Genomic DNA, 14445 nt, shown 5'->3' on the forward strand with positions numbered 1-14445 from the left:
AGGATGAGGGAGTAGAGGGCACACCTTTCTGGGGCACCTGGTAGCCAAGTTGTGGCAGGTGCCTGATCTCTGGTCCCCAGGACTGGTATCTAAAGCCAGCTTGCCCCACCCCCAGCTCCCTTTCCTTGTCTCTCCAGGATGAAGATATCTTGGGGTATCAGGATAAAAGACACCCACACTTGGCTAAGAAGTTTCTCAGTGGTCTTTTAGGAAAAGGAGAAGGGTAGAGCTTACTAAACTCTTATCTCCCTTTTCATATTCTCAGGGGCCTGGGGCCTTTTGCTTTCAACACTAACTTGGTTTTCCAGTGTCCTCAGGTTCTCCACTTCACCGGCTGCACTCCTGCCTTGCCTTCCAGGGCTTCAAGCTCCAAAATGCTCTCTGCCTGTAAAATGCCTTTCCCCTTGTGACTGGATCTCAGCCAGGAGCAGGTGGCCCACCTGCTCCTGCTTAAGCCTTACCGTATGCCTTTCCTACCAAGAAATAGGGAGCAAAAGGGCAGTTAGTGGTCCCTTCTCCCTGCCCCCTTTCCAGTTAGCTTCCCACCTAGAGCCTCAGCATCATCTTTCACAGAGGGTGTGAACGCCATTACAGGTGGGGATAGACTTTGCTCCTCAACAAAACAAATAAGGCTTTGAACCCAGGCACCCAACATAGCTTGAGAAGGACACACCTTCCAGATGAGCTAGTTGGAGGCGTGAGGATCCCCCTGCAGAGTCCAACCACTCAGACCCCTGAGCTGACCACTGCAGGTATTGGGGTTAACCTCAGGCAGTTTCTGTCCTGATACCTACTTCCACCTGTCCTCTTTCCTGGAGGTCCATTCTTCCTCTCTTCCTTTTGACTCACGGACTGTGGCTCCCAAGCCATCAGCTCAGGAGGGCCCAGGCCCAGTACTTCTTCAACAGTCAGCCTGCTTACCAGGTGGGCAGAGAGCAATTACCACTCAAGAGCAAGAACAATGTCTCAGGCTAACTCTGGGCAACGTTTACTCTCTCCATTGCAACACCCACCAGGTCAACCACTCTCTGTTGACCATTTCCTTCCCTACATGGCTGCTCAGGTTCCTGGAGGGTTGTTTACATTTAACATTTGAGGCTCAGGGCTCATGTTTGTCAGCCCTGGAACTTTCCTTTTTCCTCATCAGCCAGAATAAACAGGATCTGATGCTACTTGAAGCAGATCACTTTCTGGATATCCATAAAGGAAAAAATAATACATGAAACTGAAAAATCTAATCTCTTCTCAAACACCCCCCCCACACCATTTATCTGATTGACAAGCTGTGCTGTGGTTGAAGAATTAGAAACTTATCTGGTTTCTCCTTTCTGTTGGGTGAACAATTGCTTTTCCCATTTTGTATCTAGTTTTCCCTCCCTTCCCTGTCTCACCTCACTCAAATCCTTATCAACTGCTGTGAAACAGAATCAGAGAAACACAGCAGAGGCTGGCTGTAAGCTAAACTTGTTTTCATGGGTGACAGTTTAGCATAAGGCTCAGATGGTCACATCCTATGAGGAAACTCAGAAATATCTCAGAGAAAGGCAGCCACTGCTAAGATTGCATAGCTGCAGGACACTTTTTCCACCTACCTTTCCCCCAGCTCACAATCCCCAAGCTTCCTACCACACAGATCTTTAGAAAACAAATAGTTAAGCCCTGGGGCTAAAGAGAAATTATACTGTCATGCCCTACTTTCTAATGGTCTCTGCCCCTGAGTTTCTCTTGAAAGAGGAAGACAGAGAAACCTTGACATTCAGATATGGGCCGGCATCATAGTTAGGCTCTGCCCATTTCCTGCTGAACATAAACAATCTCATGGAACAACAACCTCAGGTCAGGTCATTGTGAGACCATGATAAAATGAGGCAAAGCAAAGGCATTTCATAATTCATAATTATGTCAAGCACAAAAATAAGGTCACTGTGTGTCTAAGCACAAAACAATAAACATCTTTCTTGGCTAAACGAGTGACTGTTGCAACTTACCAATGACAGCTTTATTCTCTGTGAGTCTCCCTCCCTACAAATAAAACTTACTGAGACAGAATCATGTGCTAGGCCCTGCATCCTGACAGCATCCAATTTGGAGCAAATCCTGCTTCCTTGAACCCTTCTCAAATGACCCAACTAAAGCCCAAATACTATCACAGGTTCCTTGTAAGCCCATTTACTGACTGACTTCAATGGCTTCCTCTGAGACATTCTCACTCTCTGCAATAAGTCATAAGACCATTTTTTTTTTCACAATAGAACTGTCAAAATTATTCCTCCCATCTAACAAGCATTGTCGGTCCTTTGGCCACCACCCAACCCAATTCAGTTATCTACAGATGTATTCTTGGTGGGGGGTTGGCTGAAAGGTATTGACATTCTCCAGATAATTCTACGCATTCTTGTTTCTTCTGTTTTTACTTATCTGCCACCATGCAGTGGTTAAGAACATGGGCTTTGGAGTCAAATACTTGGCTTCAAATCCCAGCTCCACATGACTGTGACAAGTCACTTAGCTTCTTGGAACTAAAAGTGGGAAAAGTGGGCCTATCCTCACACAGGACTGGGAGGATTTCTGTAAGAATGCAAAGTGTACATGAGAATGGCTAATGGCCTATAAGAGATACCTAACAGGAAGCTGTATCATAAATTCGCCCTGAAGAATTCTGGTTGGCCCATAATCCATGGGAGCACACCGACTAATGCTACTTTGCTTCAAGTGATATGCTCAATAACCAAATAGATTGGTCCAAACAATAGGTATGAGTAATAACTCTTCAGAAAAACTCATTCAATAGTGGAACAATGTACTAGAGTCATCAAGTTAAGACATTTTAATCTCAAATTCTCTGTATTTTTTCTAGAATCCTAGCAAAAAAAAAAAAAAAAAGATGTCTGTTCTCACTGCCCTAACAGGAAAATCTCATTATCATCTTAAATTATGATTTTCAGGGAGGGGGATGAAAACACAATATAGGTGTCAAGATGGACCTGAACTCAAATCTACCTCCTCCTCTTACTACCTTCCTATCTGTTTTTGCTTTGCAGCACACATACACGCACTCGTATACATATACATATATATACCTACATGGCTATTAGAAAGTTAAAATTTAATAACACAGGCAGGGAGCTAGCATGTAGCCCCATGGTACAATACTTGCCAACATTGTACAAGGCCCTGGGTTTGATCCTCAGCACTGAAAAAAATATTAAAATAACGTAAAAGTTTAAAAAACTGAGAAAGTAATAAAGAGCAAGTATTTAATTATTATGCCCCACCCTTTACCAACCTCTCTTCCAAGTCCCCAAACACACATTTATAAACATATACACAGAAGGTTCAATATTTATTTGAATTCTTAACAACTGTCAATGGAACAATGGAGCCTTTATCTGTACAGGTGTGCTTCCTGGGGTGGGACCTTGTGTGGATTTGGGACTTGTCAAACCTTCTCAGCAGGTATAAGATGGTTCCCTATGCTACAAACCAATGACAAGAACTTACGAATGTACCTGAACATTCTCCATCTTGAAGGACATGTTTGTTAATGGCTCTTGACAGTGACTGTATTATGCATGGGTCTTGGATGAAGTTTCAAGACTGGCATAAAATGTCTTTCACCTTTCTCAAGAGTCTGTTCCCAGAGATTTGGGGGCTCCCAAGAAACCTATCCAATTAGGGATTAGGTGGAAATGGGAGGGCTAAGGTCAGAATAACTAGGAAGAGTGCCTGGAAAAAAGATCACAAAAAAAGGTGAGAACTTAAATATACATTTTAGGGTCCAGAAAAGGGCAAACGTCTGTAGGAACTTGGACAGGGATACAGATTCAGGAAAACCCCTTCAAGGAATGAAGCAAGATGAAGGCAAAATGGTATGATCATCTTGAATCAGAAGACCTGAGGTTGGCGTTGATTCTGTCACTTCCAAGCCATGGGATTTCTGGCAATGACCCCACCTGTTCTGACCTCTACTTCCTCATCTGCCCCTCATATCTCATGAGTCTGCATCATCAATAAAGTATGTATAAAAATATCACTATCTGTAAGTGCCATAAAATGAATGCCAGCATAAGTGAGAAAAAAATCAATGAAAACTGCAAAGCAGCACACTCTTGGTGTCAGGGAATTGTGATGTTCAAAATAGTTGCGTCCATATAATCTTTAGCAATTCCAGTAGGGATAGCTGTTTCTACTGTATTCAAAATGCTCAGCCTCTTTATGGCAACTGACAACAACCAAACATGCAGGGCAGGAATTGGGAGCAGCTCAGTTTCTTGAAGCCAGATTCCTGTCCAGCTGTGAAGCAAGAGTGAGGAGGAGAGCAGCAACTAGTAACAGGTAGCCACAGCCTCCAGCCAGTCAGTCACTGGGCCTTGTACTCTCTACACCAGTCAAGTGGCACAGAGTCACATGAAGATCCTAAAAATTGTCTTCTACCTCAATAAATTTCATACAAACTGATTGTGTATATTATCCTGGCTGAAAGAATTAGCTTAAGAAAAGTGGAAGGCATAGTTCAGTATTTTCCAACATCAAAAAACATAGATCCCTTGTTAATAACAACAACAACAACAACAAGTGGGGAGTTTCTCCATGGTATTAGCTATCTTCTGTTTCCATTAAATAAGAAATTGAGTTCTCAAATATGAATTCTCAAATTCCTCAAACACACCTTTGTCCTCCATCACCCTACCCAACCATCTGCAGGGACCCATAGTTTCCACATTGCAATTCTTTCATCGCTTCATCATTAAGAGAACTGGACACAATGCTACAGAAGGTTCTGGAGAAAAGAGGGAAGGAAATGGGGAGGCTTACTCACTGCACTATACACCAACAGCAAAGCTCCTTTGTAAGGTTTGGACAGAAAATATGAAAACCATGAGTACCATCTTGCTGAATAAAGAAAAAACACAAATTTGCTCCAGGTGCTTAATAAAAGGGAAACCAGGTTAGACCTAGGTAAACTGCCATATCTATAAAATGCATTGGCCTTTCAAGTCCTCCTTCCCCACTTCAGTGGGACGCCTCATCTTTCTCCAAACCCTCCTGTTCCCTCTCTGTATTCAGGAAGGATTAGATACTGTTTACACATACTGGCTGGTACCCATTTGTGTTAAAGTGTAATGGAATAATGATGCATTGAGAGCCCCTGGAACACAGTTGTGTAATTCCTATGACCATCCATTATCAACATTATTTATGTGTCCATTAGTTCACCTAAGCAAACAAAATGTTCTTATTGCTGTTCCAACTCAGCAATAGAATGGCTCCAGTTACCTTTGGTCCTTTCCCTCCCGCCCCTGTTCCCCTCCTCAGGAAGCTCAGCAGCACTGGTGGCTTCTCTTCCAAATCACTGCAGTTACCCAAGTCAGTGCCAGGGCCCCACCATCATTCCAAATCAAAGACCTACCAAACCCTTTGTGCCTCAAGTACTACTTGCACACCTGATTACCATATCACAATGAACCAGGTGCACCTCCAAGGCCAGCCCTGTTCCCATAAATGATTTTGGGGGAGGAGAAGGCATAAGAGTATGAAGAGAACAAGAACCTGGGGCAGGGTGTGGTGGCACCTGTTATCCCAGCTACTCAGGAGGTGGAGGTAGGAGGATCATAGTTCAAGGCAACCTGTGGTGAGACCCTACCTGAAAACCAAACTAAAACCAAAAGGACATGGCTCAAGTGGTAGGGTGCTTGCCTAGAAAGCTTGAGGCCCTGAGTTCAATCCCCACTGTTGCAAAGAAAAACAGAACCTGAAGAGGCCAGGGAATGAGACCCAGAGGCTCCATGGAGTTGATATACAAGATGGTTGAGAGCTGGTGGAGTGGCTCAAGTGGCAGGAGTACAAGATGGTTGAACACAGAACAGAGTAGTAAGAGAAGACAGTAGAGGATTTTGTTTCATTGTTCTGTGTTTAAGTTGTTTAGAATTCTGGATGCTGAAATGATTACATCTTTGGCCTCTACTAACAGTAAAAAATAAGACTGAGCACCCGAATTTTTTTCATATTTTACTATAGAGGTACTAATGTGCTAGTTCATATCTGTCATGTACAAAATCATTTTACAAAAGTGCCTTAAAAACTAGTAGATAATGTGTCCTCTAGTGGGCTATTATTACTTGGAGGTGTATCTGGGCAGGTGGTGTCCACTGCAGAGAAGCAGTGGCAGCAGCTGGCATTGCCAGTTCTCTGACATTCTGTCTTCTGGCCACCTCTTCATTCCCAAGTTCTCTGCATCTGATTCTTTTCTCCCCTCTTCTGTGGCCTTCTTCTCACCCAGGACCCATCTCTTCACAGATGACCACGCAAGATAAATGAATAACAGAAACACATCTTCGTACCTTTCTATTTTGGATGAGAACAATTTGTTTGCTGAGACATAGGCAATCTTATTTCCATGGCCTTTTATCTCCTAAGTTGTCAACCAGAGTTCTCAAGTAGCTCTCATTACATCCTTTGTACTGTCTCTTTTATAGTTAGTCCTTCAAGTATCTGTATTACAACATTTAACCCTTGTAATCAAAACAACTAAGAAAGCTGTCTTGTTACAACAGTTCTATATTCCATATCACTAGGAGCTCTGCTGAGAACATACAAAAGGGAAAAATTCAGCCCAATTAATTGGCTGCAACAAGTTCTTACTGTATGCTACTAGGAAAAGTCTCTAGACCAAAATTATTGCAAAAATAACCGATTCTTCCAAACATCCAGGGTCATACACCAGCCCAGAAATCCACTGTGATGTTGATATATAAGGGATTGTATTCCACAGACAGTAATTTGTAAGAACAGCTTGATAAGCCATCTGTTTTCCAGACTCGTGACACCTGGTGTAACAGCTTCATTCTAAACATAAACAGAACAAATGTGAATGATAAAACAAGAATTTTACATGTCCCCATTGCTTTTTTCCTTGCCCCAAAGTGTGGGAAATTTAGTTTTATAAATTGGGCTTCCTACTGTAAAAATGGTTTTGCTCTCATTGAAGGTAACAGACAACAATGACAGTCATGTCTCCATGTGTCAGACCCCACATGGAGGACCTGGGGATCCAATGGTGAAAGAGTCACTGTCCTCAGTGAGCCCCACTTTACAGGGCAGAGGGAGGTACAGGTACCACTGACACAAGGAAACGAGATGTGTGCCACATAAGTTGTTGGATGAACTTCAGGGGATCTTCAATGTTGTTGAGAATATTTTGTGTATGTAAGTGGTGAGGGAACATAGATTTCATAAGAGTCTCAGGAAAAAAGTGAGCCTGTATGTACAGGAAGACAAATGAAGGATCACCTAACTCCATGAGGGAGTATGCAGAAGGCTGTAAGAAGGTAAACTCCACTAAAGCCTAAAAGGGGTGAAGAGGTGAAGGAAAGGATACTCCAGGCAGAGAGACCAGCTGGCAAGATGCATTTGAGGAAGAACAAGTCATTGTGTGGCAGAGGTGAAGAACATGAGGAGAGGTGCGGGCAGTGAACCGAATAGTCCCTAGGAGCTCAGTAGCAAAAGCCACAACATGAATGGAGATCAGAAGCATAGTGATGAGTTAAAAAACATCAGAGGAGAAGAAATACATGTGGCTTCATTCATATAATGAAGAAAAACTAAATAATCTTTTGTTTGGGGATTCAAACATGGGAAAACAAGAAAATGAAGAAACAGCAGAAATAATTATTATCCTCACAAATAATTATTACAAAAATTCTGGAAAGTGTTACTTGGGGTAAGGGTGGGATGGGAACAAGGAAGATATGGGTTTAGGGAGGCCACACAGGTCATGGACGTACATTGGGAGTGGGAGTATCAAGAATCTTCATACTTTTCATACAAGGTATAAGTATTTCTTTGTAACCATTCAATAATTCCTTTTTTAATTTTAAGAGAAAAATGCATGCCTACGGATAAAAGACTGGAAAGACAAAATAGGTTGTTTTGTTAGCCTCTAATAGAAGAGCTAAAAGTCTTTTAATATTGTTGTAAAACGGAGACTTGAACAAAGGGGTTAAAAAGTCCTTGAATACTGCTTTAAAATTCAAGGGGAGAAATCAGAATAAAGAACCAAAAATTCTTCAATCAGAACTGCAAAAAAGAAAAAAAAAAAAAAGAACTGCAAAAAGAACTTGCTTATCTGTGAGGATTCACTGGGGAAAGGGTCAAGTCCTGGGCAGGAAAGGACAAGATGAGGTTAGGACATCTCACCTCCCCAGAGCACAGGGCAGGAAGCTCTTAAAGACTACTGTGCTTACATCTAAACGACTCAGAAGCCAGCTTGAAGATGATCACATCAGCCAAAGATGAAACAACCTGATTATCAAAAAGAACATTAAGTATGTCCTAAAGGGTACCAGGGAACACCAGCTCATTATTCTGAAAAATGAGAACTCAGTGCTGGTTCTTTCCCCTCATTCTGCATTTCCTGTAAAACTGTATCTAAGGTACAAAAAGGCAAGTCTTTTGTAGAAAAATTCAGTAAATGAGGAAAGGATGATAGAATTAGGATACTGCAATTTTTCAAACCCTGATTAAGTAATACATTTAGGCAATGAGAATCAATGGAAACTAAAAACCATTAGGTGAACAAATGATGAGGACTCTCACAAGGCGAGAATCAGACTAGTAGCACCAGAGCCCACAGAACAATTCTGACATCACAAAAAGACACAGCCAGACTCTGCATCCTCCTGTGGGGATACAAGTAGAGGAAAACAACTCCATTGATGAGGGCTCTTGCTTCATACTCAGAATTAGTTCAATTTTCCAGAAATCTGACTCCTAATTTATTAAAAAAAGAAAAAAAAAGAGGTCATAGGAACATCTTAAGTTAAATCACCAGGATACAATTGGCAAAATCCATAATTTAAGAAATTGTACTGGAAAAATGGCCTGATGTGGTCAACAAATAAATTGCAAGGAATAAAAGAAGGGTGAACAGGTATAGTGGTACATGCCTATAACCCCAGCACTTGGAGGCTGGAGGCAGGAGAATTGCAAGTTCAATACCAGCCTGGACTACACAGAAAGACCCAGTCTCAAAAAAAAAAAAAAAAAAAAGACAGGGCTTCCTCTGGTTCAGAAGAGATCATCCAAATACAATATGGACCTTGTCCATACACTAGACTAAAAAACAACTTCCTTTTAAGCATTTATGAAATAATCAGGAAATCTGAAAAGTAGCTGAATGTCTGATGATATTAAGTATTATTAATTCCATTTTAGGCATGATAGTGGTTTTGTGGTTCTTCTTATAATACTTCATATATTTTAAGATGCATACTGAAATATTTACACGAGATGCTACGACATCTATGAATGTTGATTTCTAAATAATCCAGTGGGGGAGGAGAGAAAGTAGGGAATAGAAAAGAGGCTGTGAATTCACAGTTGTTGAAGTTAGAGTTCCACGTACCATTCTCCCTACTTTTGTTTCTGGTTGCAAACTTCCTTAATAAGAAGCGTTTAACAAGACAAACTTGCTCATCTGATCCAATTCAGCATAGTCCTCACCAACTGGCAAGACAAGGGAGGACAGAGAACCTAGGACTTACCGTCCCACATTCACCTCATTGCCTTGGTCTCTAGTATGGAAGATCATGGTATATTTACCCACTTCAGGCTTGGGTCGGGATATTTTCATTTTATGAAGCTCAACCCTAGAAAAATAACAGACATTAAAAAAAAACCTATCCCACTTATCTACCATTAGGTACTTAAAAAGAAACCTGCAAAAAATGTTCTCTCTCTCTCTCTCCCTTTCTCTCACACACAGACATCTCTAATTGGTATCAAAAAAAGAGGAAACAGAAAATTTCAGATGTTCTTATAATGGTGGGATCTCGGGCAATAAGCCCATATAAGAATCACATTTAGCATTTACTAGTGGGACACAAAGGAGATAGACCAATTTATAGTTAGTCATTTTGAAAAAAAGAAAGAAAAACTGGATAAAGCAGTTATCTGAATACATCCTGAAGAATAGGAAAATCAAGTCTATTAGGATCTCTAAATAGTGTTGCCTTCTTGTAACAATGAAAGAAATGACTGCTTAAAGTCACAAGCTTTGAAGCCACAAACCTACTTCAAATCTAGACTCTGTTCTCTACAACCTCAGGAAGTTACTCACTATCCAGGTCTCAGTCTTGTCTGTGAAATGAGAGTAGTGATGCAGAGTTGATTTCAAAGACTCCAACAACATAATTTACATCGAACATGCTTAGCAAACTGTAATATATTATGTAAAAGCAGAGAAGGGTCATGCTAATTGTCAGAAAATACATCTCAACAACATTTATGATTGTCTATAACATTAGTCAACAGCCAATGTGAAGGCCAAGCTGTTCTTATGAAATGGAACCAAACCTTGGGGGCTCTCCTCTGCCTTGAAACTGAGGGATAACAGGAAAAGAGACAGTGAGGTATGGAATCAATGCAAAATCCTTCTCATCATCCCCAGGGACAGTGAAAGGACCTGGAGAAGCTGAAACCACACAGGTTGGGAGTCCCCACTTGGGACAATCTGTTCCCACCTGCCAGAAACATTCTAGAGACTCTCAGTCCAGACATGGGAGCAAGACCAGCTTGGAGCCTCTAACTTCACGCCAAAGCAAATTTCTTACTCACACATCTATTCATTCAGAACCTAGCTTAGAAATTTCCTAAGAGGCAACAGCAGGAGGAAAAGGGTCTGCTGACAGCCAGGAAACCTGTGATTAGAAGTCTAACATCCTGATCACGGGCTCCTAATAATTACTGATTTTTAGAGGCAGGAACACCAGTAACTATCTGGTGTACACTCAGGGCAGGGAGGTAAGAGAGGAAGCCAGACATCCTGGGCATATTCCCTTTGGGCCCTCCAGAGTAGAAAGTGGTCTGGGGGAATCTGAGGGTCATACCAACAGACCAGAGTCAGCCCTGCAAGTCAGGCCAGGAGCTGTTCCCACAGTGTGCAGAGAGGACTCCCTGGTCTGCTTTGAAGGGGGCATATCCTCAGAGGCCGAGGCATTCCCTGCTCTGTGCTGATAATAGTGCCAGGGTACCCTGAGGTCTGAGGAAAAGCAAAAGATTTATAATAGGCCGTTCTTTGAATTGCAGTTCCACAAACACCCTATAATTGCAGACTTCCCATTCTCTGGGGAGACCTCATCTCAGCAAGTAACTACTACTGACAAAGCATCAGAGGCCTCCACTAACACTTCTGCACCCCAAACACAGTGGTAGACCATCCTCCATCATTTCTAAGCTGCCACTGGCAAAGAGCAATTTGGTCTTCCTTCCCTCCCTCCATGACAGCATTTTGAACCTCATCTGCAGTCCTGTGGCCAGCTGGACTTGCATTTATAGTAGCCATACATAAACACAGGTTCCCAGAGCCACCACCAATAGCAGAGCCCATACAGGGTCTTTTTCTGTTATTCACCTGAGTCTGAGGTCATCGTCTTCGCCTCCCCATCCCCAGTAGTTGTTAGAGAATCCATTCACCTTGAAAAATTGCTCTCTGCTGAGGGCAGTAACACCCCCAAAATATCCACTGTAACGTAACCTGGAACAAGACAAGAGAGAAAAAACAAGAACGTTAGTGCAAAGCCTTTTGGTTCCCCACAAAGGGCAGACCCTCCAGGAACATTCAGCAGACCATGCACTTCATTTCATCTGTCCACTCCCATCCAACACCCACCTCCCAGCACCCCTGGCCTTCCCTCTCTTCCCAACATTTCTGCCTAGACAAGTGCTCACCTCTGCACACTAAGCAAGGTGCCACCCACCCGTACCTGCCCATGTTGGTGTGTGGATGTCTGTAGAGATGCCTCAATGTGCACCACAACGCCAGATCTGGATGAGAGATTTCATCTCATGTACCTATCCAGTGAATGGTAATGGCTGCTAAGGGCACTGAGTTAAGAAGGATTGTAAGGCTATATCCAGGTTCAGCATGAATGACTGCCACAACAAATATACTTTACTTTTCTTTCTTAGGGGGAGGACTGGAGAGCAAGAAACAGCTCCTCCGCACACTCTGAAAGTACACACCCTGCAAGTCACTGTCTCAGACTCTGTTTCCTAGAGAACTCAATATTTACCAGCTCTGGGGTTTCCAGCCTGCACAACTAGGTAGGGAATAGTCCCTTTCATGAAATAATGTAGAGAACAGTAATTTGGTTTTGAGAGAAGACAGTAAATTATGTCATGGGTAAGCCAAATTAGAGACCTCCTCTGGGGATTTTGCCAATAGACAAAAGACACCAGATCTAAGTCCCCAAGAGAGGAGTGGTACCGATACACTTTGGAAGCAAGATGGCAGCAGGCAGTACTTACACACGGGGCAGGAGAAATTGTCTAAAGACGATGCAGTGGGCAAGACAACAAGCACACCATGGGTGCAGTGGGGTCAAGCTCTGTAAGACACTACAACTATCAACAAACAAAGGGAAAAGGGCAAAACCCCAGAGAAAAGACCAACCAGTAACTGGCAGAAGGCACATCCCAGTCATACAGGATTCTTAGGCTTTTCCATGGGCAAATTAGCAGCCTGAGAAATAAAGATAACCCTTAAGTACAACACTGTATAATTCAAAAATGCAAATGAAAGTGTCTTCAGAACTTGGATGTTGCTGAATAAAAAGATGTGAGTGCATAGAGGATTTCTAACTTTAATTAACTTCAATTCAAAGTGTTCTAGGACCAATTAAATACTGGGGTTTTTTTTCCAGATAAGAAGAAAAACCAAAAGGAAAGATCAATAGACATGTAGACACTTGCTGTCTAACAAATGGAAGCCCAAACGCTAATCTGTAGTTCAGCTGTTTCCTTCATGTTCTGAGTACAGAGAGGACCCTGTTTAGCCCATAATAAAAACAGATTTAGTTTTTGTTGTAGTGTGACTTTTTGTCACTGTGACAAATACTTGAGAGAAACTATTCAGAAGAAGGAAAAATTGATTTGGCTCATGGTTTCAGTCCATGGCCAGCTGACTTCATTGCTATCAGGCCTGTGAGGGGCAGAGCACCCCCATCGTGGCAGAAAGGGGTGGCCAAGGAGGCTGCCATCTCATCAGAGTCAGAAAGCAGAGAAGGAGACCAGCAAGGGACCCAGAAAGATGCAGTCCCCAAGCACATATTCCCAGTAATCTCCTCCAGCTATGCCCACCTCCAAAAGTTTCCATCACCTCATGAATCCATCAGTGGATTAAACTGTTGATTATACCAGAGCTCTCATTACCTAACTATCTCTAGAAGCTCTCAAAGACAAACCCAGAGACATGCTTTACTAATCTAGTGTTTCTCAATCCAAATCAAGTTGAGAATCAAGATTAACCATCCGGCCGGGCCTGATGGCTCACTTCTCTAATCCCAGCTACTGAGGAGGCAGAGACAGAGAAGATGGAGATTCAAGGCCAGCCCAGGCAAAAAGTTAGTGAAACCTTATCTCAATAAACAAGCCAAGTATGGTGGAGTAGGTACACATGTAATCCCAGCTACATGACAGGTATAGGTAGGATGACTGCAGTCCACAGGCTGCCCCAGGCAAAAGCAGGAGATCCTACCTGAAAAATAAACTAAAGCAAAAAGGGTGGGTAGGGTTGAGGGGAGGCATGGCTCAAGCAGTAGAATATCTGCCTAGGAAGCAGAAGGCCCTGAGTTTAAATGCCAGCACCACCAAAAACGAAAAAGAGATTAACCATCAGTTATGTGGCCCACCTACAATTCTGGAAAACAGTATTTTTGCAACCAAAAACAAACAGATGGCAACTACTAACCAAAACCTCTACTAGCAGTGGCTTCTGGCCATGGTTATCACTGTTTTGACGGGGAAAGGACTGTCACCTACCCGAAGACAGCAGCTTTGTCAGGACCTGTGAGTAGAAATAACTTGCCTGGTACTAACAAGCAGCCCCCACAAGGGACCAGCTCAATGGTCTGGAAGGGATCTGTCATTCCCACTGTCTGCCATGTGCAGGACAGCTGGCAGAGCATGGTGAGACAGGGGCTCTGCCCTCCTGGACAACCCCAGGGTTCTAAGAAAGGAGTCACTGCCACAGCAGGAATTGCTGAGCCTGGAAGGATTGAGACAGGCAGATAAGTGGGGGATTTCCTGATGGCCAGAACTTGGTTAGGAAAAAAGTGCAGGCTCTCTGAGAAACACCTGTAGGTAGGCTCTACTAGGGTGGGAGGAACAGGAGACAAGTCAAGGGGAAAGTTAAGGAACTCCTGAATCACAGGCAACTTTCTTTGTTGGCCTTTGTTTTTGGTTTTAATTCTTATCTAGAAAAGCATAAATTTTATTTGACCTTAGAACAAGTTTATGTATTTTTAAGGCCAATAAGTTCCCAAGCTGAGGAAGCATAGCCATAAAACAACAAAAGGCAGGAGGTTTAAGGCCAATCCAGGTGAAAAAGTTATCAAGACCCTGTCTCAATCAATAAACCTGATATCCTAGTTACACAGGAGGCACAGG

At 42.7% G+C, this 14445-nt stretch overlaps 1 protein-coding gene across 2 annotated transcripts in view; it reads right to left on the minus strand.

Moving 5' to 3' along the window:
* Nucleotides 1-3326: 3326 nt before the first annotated feature.
* Nucleotides 3327-14445, minus strand: part of B4galt4 (beta-1,4-galactosyltransferase 4) — a 39008-nt gene continuing 27889 nt past the window's right edge. Inside the window, exons 5-7 of one of the 2 annotated variants that reach the window (XM_074073218.1) lie at nt 11411-11533; nt 9543-9647; nt 3327-6846 (exon numbers count right to left, since the gene is read on the minus strand). In XM_074073218.1, the coding sequence (XP_073929319.1) occupies nt 6714-6846; nt 9543-9647; nt 11411-11533 (361 nt within the window). In that variant the 3' untranslated portion in view covers nt 3327-6713. The remainder of the gene's footprint in view (nt 6847-9542; nt 9648-11410; nt 11534-14445) is intronic. The other variant, XM_074073219.1, reaches the window with a different exon arrangement.

This window comes from Castor canadensis, chromosome 5 (genome assembly GCF_047511655.1).
Source record: "Castor canadensis chromosome 5, mCasCan1.hap1v2, whole genome shotgun sequence".
NCBI classification, from domain to species: Eukaryota; Metazoa; Chordata; class Mammalia; order Rodentia; family Castoridae; genus Castor; species Castor canadensis.